Source organism: Erythrolamprus reginae, chromosome 2 (genome assembly GCF_031021105.1).
Source record: "Erythrolamprus reginae isolate rEryReg1 chromosome 2, rEryReg1.hap1, whole genome shotgun sequence".
NCBI classification, from domain to species: Eukaryota; Metazoa; Chordata; class Lepidosauria; order Squamata; family Dipsadidae; genus Erythrolamprus; species Erythrolamprus reginae.
This window is the reverse complement of record NC_091951.1, coordinates 185,253,973-185,265,724: the sequence shown is the minus strand read 5'-3', so window position 1 is coordinate 185,265,724 and position 11,752 is coordinate 185,253,973. Positions and strand designations below refer to the sequence as shown.

General features: G+C 45.2%; 1 protein-coding gene across 1 annotated transcript; it reads right to left on the bottom strand.

Annotated features, from left to right (window-relative positions):
• Window positions 1-412: 412 nt before the first annotated feature.
• LOC139158709 (leucine-rich repeat-containing protein 3-like) lies at window positions 413-1,549 on the bottom strand. The gene has a single exon (XM_070736039.1). It carries the CDS (start codon window positions 1,547-1,549, stop codon window positions 788-790), a length of 762 nt encoding a protein of 253 aa, XP_070592140.1. The 3' UTR covers window positions 413-787.
• Window positions 1,550-11,752: the final 10,203 nt, after the last annotated feature.

Below are 11,752 nucleotides of genomic sequence, written 5' to 3'. Positions count from 1 at the left end.
TGGCACACACATGCACGTTGGATCTGAGCTAGGGCAACAGCTCGCGTGCCAGCAGATATGGTTCTGCGTGCCACCCGTGCCATAGGTTCGCCATCACTAGGCTAGAGACTATGTTAACATAGTCTTACAATGAAACCCGCTTGTTGTAGTGGTTAAGGCATCATGTTAGAAACCCAGAGACTGTGAGTCCTAGTCTTATCTGAGGTACAAAGCCAACTGAGTGACCTTGGGCCAGCCACTCTCTATAAGCCCGAGAAAGTGGGCAATGGTAAGCTACTTCAGGGGCGTGGGGCGGAAATCTTGCCAGGAAAAGTGTTGGGATTTGTCTAGGCAGCCTCAGAATCAGACAGGATTAAACTGAAGGAAGGGGGGGGGGGGAAGACTTGCAATAAAGTAGAGTTAGTTCAGGCTGACATCAGTCTTGTGATTTTGAAAATACAATTCTCCACCGTCTCCTTTGCTTCCTGAGAAATTAGGGCTGATCCCTTCAGACCCTCTTGCCCTGCCTACTCTCCAGCTGGGGGTTATGCTGTCCCTTACCTGACTGGTTCCTAGGCAGTGTCTCTGGGCACCATCTCCCAGGGTCTTTACTGTATAATCGTTACAGCTGGACAGCAGCATTGGTTCTTGGCCTTAAGCAGCAATATTTTTGTGTGAGGGGTTGGTCCCTAGATTTAAAGCTAGGTTTCTTTTTAGAGGGACAATTTCTTATCAGATTAAATCTGCCAAAATTCCAAAGCAGTTCTGTTGTGTAGCCCCCACCAAGCACGCTTGTGAGTCTAGTCTGTCAGAGGATTGTGCTGAGTGTATTGTCTTCATCCACCTCCTTCTCCTCAGGTTGGAAGGAGCTGCTAGGAACCGGCAGGGATTTGAGGTACTCCAAGTGACGCCGGGATTCGGCTTGGTTGCGCCGGATATAATAGATGACGTAAGTGATAACGACCCCAAACCAGATAAACATAGTGAGCAGCATTGCAAAGTCGGTGTTCCTGTGCTGAGTGACGCAGAAGTTGACGCCGGTGCTGAGCAGACGGGACAAAGTCTTCCCAACATAGTCCTTCCAAATTGCGGTGGTGCACACAATGTCTTCCGCCGTCCTGGCTCCGGAGGAAAGAGCTTTCATCAGCTCCTGCAAGGAGCAGTCACAATGCCAGGGATTGTTGTAGAGTTCTAGCTTAACCCAGGTCAACATGACGAAAGGAGCAGGGTCGATTTTCCGCAGCTTGTTCCCTGAAAGGTCCAGGAGCCTGAGCGCGTTCCCTAAGCCGTGGAAGGCAGCTGGAGAAACGCTCTCGATGAGATTGTCCGCCAGGTGAAGTTCGTGGAGGAGTTTCAGACCGTGGAAGGCCCCGCTGGATATGTGGATGATCCAGTTCGAGTCTAGGTACAAAACTCGAGTGTCGTGAGGAATGTCGAAAGGGACGACCATCAGGTTTCTCCAGTTGCACCACACCACCCCGTTTCCTGGCGGGCAGTCACATCTTCGAGGGCACAGCTGGTGGCCCTGCAAGCCATGGATCAGGAACAAGACGACGGACCACACCGACATTTCGGCGGAGTTCTTCAGTGAGATCCTGGGTCACAGGCCCAGGACTCTGATTGAAAAGCAAAGGGATGGGGAGAAAGTCAATGAGAGTGATAAAGGTCCTTACAATACATTTAACGCAGGGCTGTCCAACTCACGGCCCATAGGCCGGATGCGTCATGCACTGGCTACACCCAAGCCCGGTTTAGCAAAGGGGAAAAAAGTCATGATACGTCACGTGACGCCACTGTGATGACGCAAGTTTAACAACCCTCATTTAATGGGTTTATTTTGACAGTAGCTGTGATCATATGAACTTATTAATAAATGGGCACATACTATACTGCTCAAAAAAATAAAGGGAACACTTAAACACAATATAACTCCAAGTAAATCTTCGGAGTCTTTGGAGAGGGGTGGCATACAAATCTAATAAATTATTATTATTATTATTATTATTATTATTATTATTATTATTATTATTATTAAATCAAACTTCTGTGAAATCAAACTGTCCACGTAGAAAGCAACACTGATGGACAATCAATTTCACATGCTGTTGTACACATTCAACTTTGTACCGAACAAAGTATTCAATGAGAATATTTCTTTCATCCAGATCTAGGATGTGCTATTTGAGTGTTCCCTTTATTTTTTTGAGCAGTACTGTATATATTTTTTTCTTGTGAGTTATACAGGTAGCCCTCGACTTACAACCATAGTTCCCTCTAAGCTGAGCAGTGAGCAATCGCTCACTTAAAAATCATCATCAACTCAGAGTTTTCCAAACCTGCCCAGAAGCCGAGAGGGAAAGAGTGAGAGGGAAGGAGAGAGAGAGGAAGAGAGGAAGAGAGAGAAACAGATAGAAAAAAGAGAGGAAGGAAGAGAGAAAATCAAAATCTAATTTGAAACTAGCTCAACTATTTGTGGCATTTTGATATTGATAGAGTTGCCCTATTATGAGCTCACTGTTATAGACACACAGTACAGTATTTTATTTTGAAATTCTCTGAAGCAAAACAGGGTGGGTTGTTTGTTTGTTTGTTTGTTTGTTTGTTTATTATTTCTGTGCCGCCCAGTCTCGAAGGGACTGCCGCTCAGACACTATACTTTTCCGCCCATCCCCCCAAAAAATTAGACAGAACACTGCTTACAACAGTTCATTTAGTGGCTGTTCAAAGTTACAACAGTTTTGAAAAGTTTCAGTTTTAACGTTTGGGTTTCTCACATGTTCCTTATTGTATTTATTCTGTTTGGTAAGCCGCCCTGAGTCTACGGAGAAGGGCAGCCTAGAAATCCAAACAATAAATAATAAATAGAAATGTGACTTATGGTGACCATTTTTCACAGTTAAGCCCTTTGCAACATCCCCATAACCACACGATCCAAATTTAGATGCTTGGTAGCTGGTTCATATTTATGACAATTACAGTATCCTGGGGTCACATCATCCTCTTTTGCAAAACCTCTGACTAGCAAAGTCAATGGGGAAGCCAGGTTCCTTTAACAAGCGGGTTACTAATTTCTCAACTGCACAGATTCACTTAACAACTGTGGCAAGAAAAATCCTACAATGGGGCAAAACTCACTTAACAACTGTCTTGCTTAACAACAGAAATTTCCGGCTCAATTGTGGTCATAAATTGAGGACTACCTGTATTTAACAAAAGCTATTTAACCTATCATTTCCTCTCCATAAGAAGTAGCTCTTGTTTTGGCCTGGTGCAAATTGTTACAGCTTATCAATTTATTTTTCTTACCAAAAATAGTTAACGTTTTGGAAATGGAAGATAGGAAAGTCCCAAATCGTATGTGAGAGCAGTAAAATGGTGTCATAGATATATACTAACTTATTAAGCTTTTGGTTGTATGTATGCCAGCAGGATTTCCATTTCCATGTTGGAAATTTTTCTTTTTTTTTTTTCAACACAATGTAGGTCTGATTTTTAGTGGCAGATCTTGGGGATTCCTATAGGTATCTACCCCAAAGTAAGCTTGATTTAATTCCAAAGTGTTTATTTCCAAGTAAGGGAATGCGATTGTCAAAAGAAATATTTTTCAAAATTCTTTTTCATTTTGTACAATTCAGGCATATTGCAGTGGTGAAATCCATTTTTTAAAAACTACCGGTTCTGTGGGCGTGGCTTGGTGGGCGTGGTGTGGCTTGGTGGGTGTGGCTTGGGCGTGGCAGGGGAAGGGTACTGTGAAGTCCCCATTCCTTCCTCACTCTTGGGGGAAGGATATTGCAAAACCTCAATTCCCTCCCTACTCTGGGACCAGCCAGAGGTCATGTTTGCAGGTTCTATGAACTACTCAAAACTTTCACTACTGGTTCTCCAGAACCTGCTAGATTTCACTCCTGGCATACTGGCTGATCTATTTGCTTTAGAGATCTCATATTCCTCCAGCTATTTTTCCTCTCAAATTCAGCAATGAAAAGGAAAAGGAAATATATATATTTGGCATTGGAAATATAGATTCTATGCATAAAATCATAATTGAATCTGAACTGCCAGTGAAACTTCGTGATTAGGGGAGAGAAAGTCAGATGAAGACATATAGGGCAGGACTTATTTTTTTTAAAAAAAACCCTGTGCTTATAATGGTAGAAATCGAAAGATGAGGTTAGTAATAAATATAAGTAACGAAAGATTAAAAATGAAATACACTGATCAAGAAGCAGGTTAATTTGCTTCGGATGTTGATTATTTTCTTTCCAAAGATTACAAAAAGAAGCTCATATATTTACAGTACAACACTAATATCTTTTGATTTTTTATTTCCTAACCATGCTTATATGCTTGCCAGATTTAAATACCTGCTCTTGGCAGCAACACGATTCTTTCTCTGCCAGGAAATACTCCCATTTTGAGCTGCTACACTCAAATTGCCCTCACAGACCCAAAGTCCGTAAACCCTTTGCCCCCCCCCCCCCAGGCTTCCTTTTGCTTATTTAGAACATTACAACATATATTTTTAAATAGTTTGCTACCATTATTATATGCTCCAAAATAAGGGCATCTGTATCGTCAGTTTTAAATGATTAAATGATCACCAACGCTTTGCTCTGCCTTTGCTGGGAACCGACAACACTGATGCTTTTCTATCTATGTGCGATTATAGGATCAGTCCACACCCAACACATTTTTGGTTAGCCAAAATTGATCAGACAACGCCACAGCCACTGCCCAGCCATTTTTGTCTTTCAGTTACTTTACTGAAAAACATGAAGGTTGAAGCAGCACAGTAGCTGGAGAACCTTCCAGGATGGTAAATTGAAGAGATGTTTTTAAGGATTTCCATAACATTCCTTGAATGAGGCAGAACCAAACAAAACTTTTTTAAAGAGACATCATCTAAGTGTCAGGTATATCATCTCTGGCTAACTCCTGTGTTCACTCATTGGATGGAAAACCTTCCACTTTCCAAATCGACAATATGTGTTGTGCTTTTATGCTATGCTTGTCTGCCACTGAGTTCACCCAATTTTAACACTGTTAGATGTGGACAAGAAGTTTAAGAGTATAATATGTGCACGCACAATTGTGGCCATTTCCATGACTAGTAACAGGAAGATAACTGGCTAAACTACCCAATCCAGGACTGTACAATATTACAATTATCTAAAATTCATCTGGCCTCCATGTTTCTAACTAGGCTGTGTAAATATTAAGGTGGGGCTTTGCGTATTGCTTTATTTAGCTGTGGACTGGATCATGTTACACCGCCCACTGTAGCATAGCTCCCAACTCTCACTTCCTATAAATTTTAATTCTGATGAATTGGGATGCAAAAATAGCATTGAGTAATCCAGGTCTTGCTATGATGCAAAAGAGACCATCTGCTGCGTGCCTGCATCAAGACCAGATTAAAGACTCTTGGGTGAAGTAGCCTAAATTATTAGTTGATACCTCTATTACTTAAGTCACCATGCTACACTTACCTGCCTGAACTAGGTGCTTGAATCAATCTGTCCCCCAACTAATGGAGCCTGAGGACAAGGGAGCCTCCCAGCCTTACCTGCAGCTTCTGCTTGGCTTCCTTTCAGGGATGCAGGAACCACAAATCCCACAGATCAACTTCTCTCAGGATGTCCTCTCTGTTGACTGTAATTCCCTGCCTGCTGTCCAGCAGCTAAAGAGCTTGAGACACATGACTTTGTGAGTGGGAGGAGAGGGAGAGGGAGAGAGAGACTGCAGGAGGTGTGGCAGGCAGAGCTGTCATTTTGTGTTTGTGTTTGTAATACACAAACACAAAAAGTGATGAAGCAGTGGCCTCCTCCCATCTCACCCCAGAATTGGACGTTATAACTTTTGGGACTTTTTAATGATGATTTAATAATGATGAAAAGAACAATAGAATAGGGAGGACCAGAGATCTCTTCAAGAACATTGGAGATATGAAGGGAACATTTCATGCAAAGATGGGCATGATAAAGGACCACAATGGCAGGGACCTAACAGAGGAAGAAGAGATTAAGAAGAGGTGGCAAAAATACACAGAACAACTATACAAGAACGAGCTTAACATCCCTGATAACCGCAATGGGATAGTCACCGACCTCGAGCCAGACCTCTTAGAATGTCTTAGTCGTTTGGCGGGACCCAGGAGAAGAGCCTTCTCTGTGGCGGCCCTGACCCTTTGGAACCAGCTCCCCCCGGAGATTAGAACTGCCCCCACCCTCCTTGCCTTTTCGTAAAGCTCCTAAGACCCATCTCTGCTGTCAGGCATGGGGGAACTGAGACATCTCCCCCGGGCCTATACAGTTTATACATGGTATGTTTGTGTGTATGTTTGCTTTTAATAAGGGGTTTTTAGTGTTTTTTAAATTATTAGATTTGTTCTTACATTGTTGTTGTTGTGAGCCGCCCCGAGTCTGTGGAGAGGGGCGGCATACAAATCTAATAAATAATAATAATAATAATAATAATAATAATAATAATAATAATAATAATAATAATAAGTCAAATGGGCCTTAGGAAATCTGAGCAACAACAATGACAGCATTCCAGCTGAGCTATTCACAATCTTAAAAGACGATGCAGTAAAAGTGCTACACTCAATTTGCCAGCAAATTTAGAAAACTCAACTGTGGCCACAGGATTGGAAAAGGTCAGTTTACATTCCAATTCCAAAGAAAGACAATGCCAAAAAATGTTCAAACTATCGTTCACTCATCTCACATGCTAGTAAAGTTATGCTCAAAATCCTACAGCTAGTGCTCCAGCAGTATGTGGATCGAAAGCTACCAGAAGTACAGGCAGGATTTCGAAGAAGCAGAGGAACTAGAGATCAAATTGCAAATATATGCTGGACCGTGGAGAAAGCTAGGGAATTCCAGAAAAACATCTACTTCTGCTTCATTGATTATGCTAAAGCCTTTGATTGTGTGAATCACTGTGGCAAGTTCTTAAAGAGATGAGAGGACCAGACCATCTTATTTTCTCTTGAGAAACCTATATGCAGGTTAAGAAGTAACAGAACTGGACACAGAACCACTGATTGGCTCAAAATTGGGAAAGAAGTCCAGCAAGGCTGTATACTGTTGCCTTGCCTATTTAACTTATATGCAGAGCATATCATGAGAATGGTGGGGCTAGATGAATCAAAAGTTGGAATTAAGATTGCCAGGAGAAATATCAACAACCTCAGATACGTATACAGTGATCCCCCGAGTTTCGCGATCTCGATCTTTGCGAAACGCTATATCGCGATTTTTCCACCCGATGACGTCACTCCCTTCCTTTCTCATCTTTCTTTCTCTCTCTCTCTATCTTGCTTCTTCCTCTCACACTCTCTTCCTCCCTCTCTCATATCTTTCTTTCCTTCTCTCTTTCTCTATCCCTCCCCCTCTTGCTCTCGAGCGGCAAGCGAGCAGCCGGGCGGGCGGGTGAATGGGCAAGCGGCAAGCGATCTTGGGGTTTCCCCTTTGCCTGGGTGGCGGGAAGACCCAGGGAAGGTTCCTTCGGCCGCCCAACAGCTGATCTGCTCCGCAGCGCGGCAGCAGCGAGGAGCCGAAGATGGGGTTTCCCCGTTGCCTGGGCAACGGGGAAACCCCATCTTCGGCTCCTCGCTGCCGCCGCGCTGCGGAGCAGATCAGCTGTTGGGCGGCCAAAGGAACCTTCCCTGGGTCTTCCCCGCCGCCCACACGCAAACTCCACCATCTGCGCATGTGCGGCCATGAAAAAAAGGGCGCGCATGCGCAGATGGTGTTTTACTTCCGCACCGCTATATCGCGACAAATCAAGTTTCGCGAGGAGTCTTGGAACGGAACCCTCGCGAAACTCGGGGGATCACTGTATACCACTCTAATGGCAGAAAGTGAAGAGGATCTAAAGAGACTCTTGATGCAAGTGAAGCAGAGTGCAAAGGTTGGCTTGGAACTCAACATTAAGAAAATGAAGATCATGTGATCCGGCCCTCTAAATTCCTGGCAAATAGATGTATGGAGGTAGTGACAGATTTTATTTTCCTGGGCTTTACGTTCATTGCAGCTGGAATTGTCCTTGGGAGGCAGAACCCACAGCCACTCCGTCTTATCCAGGTTGAGCTTGAGTCTGTTGACACCCATCCAGACGCCAACAGCCTCCAGGCACCGGCACATCACTTCCACTGCTTTGCTGACTGGACAAGGGGTGGAGATGTAAAGCTGGGTATCATCTGCATACTGATGATACCTCACCCCATGCCCTTGGATGATCTCACCCAGCGGTTTCATGTAGATATTAAATAGTAGGGGGGAGAGGACCGACCCCTGAGGCACCCCACAAGGGAGTAACCTAGAGGTCGACCTCTGACCCCCCACTAACACCGACTGCGACCGACCAGAGAGGTAGGAAGAGAACCACTGAAGGACAGTGCCTCCCACTCCCAACCCCTCCAGCCGGCGCAGCAGGATACCATGGTCGATGGTATCGAAAGCCGCTGAGAGGTCAAGAAGCACCAGGACAGAGGATAAACCCCTGTCCCGGGCCCACCAGAGATCATCCATCAGCGCGACCAAAGCAGTTTCCGTGCTGTAGCCGGGCCTGAATCCTGACTGCTGAGGACCTAGATAATCAGCTTCTTCCAAGGACCGCTGGAGCTGGAGCACCACCACCTTCTCAACAACCTTCCCCATAAAGGGAAGGTTGGAGAGTGGGCGATAGTTATTGAGAATGGCTGGGTCCAGGGAAGGCTTCTTGAGGAGGGGGTGCACAAGTGCCTCCTTGTAGGGATCCGGGAAGGACCCCCTCCCCAAAGAAGCATTGACAATCTCCTGGACCCAGCTCCGTGTCACCTCCTTGCTGGCCAAAACCAGCCAGGAGGGACACGGATCCAGTAAACAGGTGGTGGAACTCACAGCTCCAATGGCCTTGTCCACTTCATCAGGTGTCACCAGATCAAACTCTTCCCAGACAGGTGGACAAGTACGTGCCCCAGTCACCTCAACTGACTCGTTATCAGTCAACTCTGTATTCCAATTAGTCGAGGTCCGCTCGGATCCGAGCAATTTTATCAGCGAAAAACGTGTTAAAATCCTCGGCACTACTCTGCAAGGGCTCCCCAACTCCCCCCTGATTAAGAAGGGAGCGGGTCACCCTAAACAGAGCGGCTGGGCGGGATTCCGCTGATGCAATCAAGGCGGAATGATACGCGCATCTTGCGGCCTTGAGCGCCACTTTGTAAAGTCTTAACATGTGCTCTTACAAGTGTTTGATCGGATTCGGACTTACTCTTCCTCCATCGCTTCTCTAGACGTCTCTTCTGGCGTTTCAACTCCCGGAGCTCCTCGTTGAACCATGGAGCTCTACGGGGTCTAGTGCCGCGGAGAGGTCACAACGGTGCAATTCGGTCAAGAGCCTCCGCTGCAGCCTTGTTCCAGGCCTCAGCCAGAGACTCTGCTGAACTGTGTACGAGTGTATCTGGGATAACCCCAAGCGCCTTCTGAAAGCCCTCTGGATCCATCAGGCGTCTGGGGTGGAACAGCTTAATCGGTTCCGCCTCCCTGCGGGGAAGGATTAGAGCCAGGAAGTCAAGCCGCAGTAGAAAATGGTCCGACCATGACAAAGGCAACACTTCTAAGCCCCTTAGTCTCAGACCATTACTCAGTTGCTCAGAGAGGAATACCATGTCGGGTGCATGCCCCCCCTCGTGAGTCGGACCCTGTACTACTTGGGTCAGGTCCATGGCTGTCATGGTGACCATGAACTCCTGTGCCAGTCCAGAGGTTTCACCGAGCGACGGCAGGTTAAAGTCCCCCAAGACAATAAGTCTGGGGAACCCCACCGCCAACCCGGCTACCTCATCGAGTAGCACAGGCAGGGCTTGTGACACGCAGCTGGGAGGCAGGTATGTGAGAAACAAGCCCACCTGGACCCCTAAGTCCAACTTCACCAAGAGGGACTCGCAGCCCGCAATCTCTGGAGCAATGAGTCTACGCAAGCCAAGGCTCTCCCTGGCTATAATAGCCACTCCTCCCCCCCCCTTCCCTGGGGTCGAGGCTGACGCCATATCTGAAACCCAGCTGGGCAAATTTCAGAGAGAGGAACTCCTCCCTCTGGGCCCAGCCAGGTTTCCGTAACACATGCCAGGTCGGCCTCCTCATCCAGGATCAGATCCCGGATGAGGAGAGCTTTATTTACCACCGACCTGGCATTGAGTAGCAGCAGCTTGAGCCCAGGGCCAGAATTACACTCATCACCAGCACCCGAGATTGGGTTCACAGAGCTGGAACAAGGGATCGTTATTAAGCAACGATCTCTCGTTCCACTGGAACGGCTAGCTGTGACCCCCGTCATATCTGCCTCTCCCTAGCAGGACCGGAATATTCCGACCCTCTACCACCCCAGATATCAGTGCCCCCTCCCCCCCTGCCTCTCCAGTGTCAGGTAGGCTAATCAAATCATTCATACCATTTCCATTTATTTTATCCATACCAGAGTCCCACCCATCCCACCCATAACAATCATTCACTTCATACATATCATCATACCCACCCCAATAATTCATTAGTTTTAAAAACCCCTTCTAATAAATTAGCTAAAATATTAATTATTGAAAAATTCCATATAAATTCAATTAAAAAACAATATAAAAATCAATTGCACTAAAATAGGATACCAATTAACACTAAGTTATTCTCAAGATCTTAATAGAATAACATATAATTATTTAAAAATCGTTAAAGTTATAAAGTGCTAAAGTTATAGAGTGCAAAAAATATAAAAATTATTAAAAAATTAAAATTAGAAATATTTTTAAAATGTTAAGAATACAGGAGATAGTCCAGTTCATTAATCTAGCAGTCAATAGCACCTAAGATCTAAAAATGTCAGTTCTGGAGATATTCAAGTTCTATTTCCCAGACTCTTTTGTGCCGACTGCTGCCACCGTCCGGCCCTCCCGGTCTTTTCCTCTGTCTTCAGCTCCTCCATTTCTACAGAACGCCCCGATTTCCGCTGGTCCCCCTGGTCGCCATCCAATACCTCTGTAGTTATAGGGGAACTTCCAATTCACGAGCCTCTCCACGATGTCACGCAGTCTGCATACGGACTCCATGGCCTTTAGTAGAGTCTTCCACCTTCATCGGCGTTTTTTCCCAGTCTCCGCCTTGCTCTCTTGGCCCTCTCCCTCACAGCAGCCGCCGGTCCGGGTAGGCCCTCCACCCGATAGACTTTCCGATGCCGAGGCCTTTAGGACTGTTGGCAGAAATGTCCTTTTCATCCAGGAAAGATGTTTCAATGGTACCAAATCTGAACAGCTTCTATAAATGTTAGCGCTCACTGCTTGTAGCATGAAAATTTTTAATTGCAGTACTTTTTAAATTTGTTTTTTTTTAAAAAGTGGCTCTCAGAAATGAAGATAATGGCTGCTTATGTTGGGCACTTGAATTTGTTTCTGTTACTTGAAATCCATTTCAAGTTTACAATATTGCTAAATAAGTGCCCAAGAACTAGCACAACATATTAGTGAGATCATCCTTATTAGAGCAGTAAATTGAGTTCCTTTCCCCACTCCAGTAACTACCTCGGTTTTAAGATAATTCTGATGTAGCAAATCCACCTTGTAAAACCAACTTTGGTGCAGTTTAAGTACTACAACAGCAGACTGGTCTCTGTAAAACATTATGTTGCTGTTCCAAAATACAGTACTTGAAAGCAAATCCCATTTCATGCTGTTCATGAAAATTACTAATAAGGTAGACTGAAATCTAAAAGGAAACCTTCTGGTGCCAATTAATCCAAA

Bases quoted from the DNA above. Each gene is read 5' to 3' on its own strand.
- LOC139158709 (XM_070736039.1), bottom strand. From the start codon at position 1,549: ATGTCGGTGTGGTCCGTCGTCTTGTTCCTGATCCATGGCTTGCAGGGC.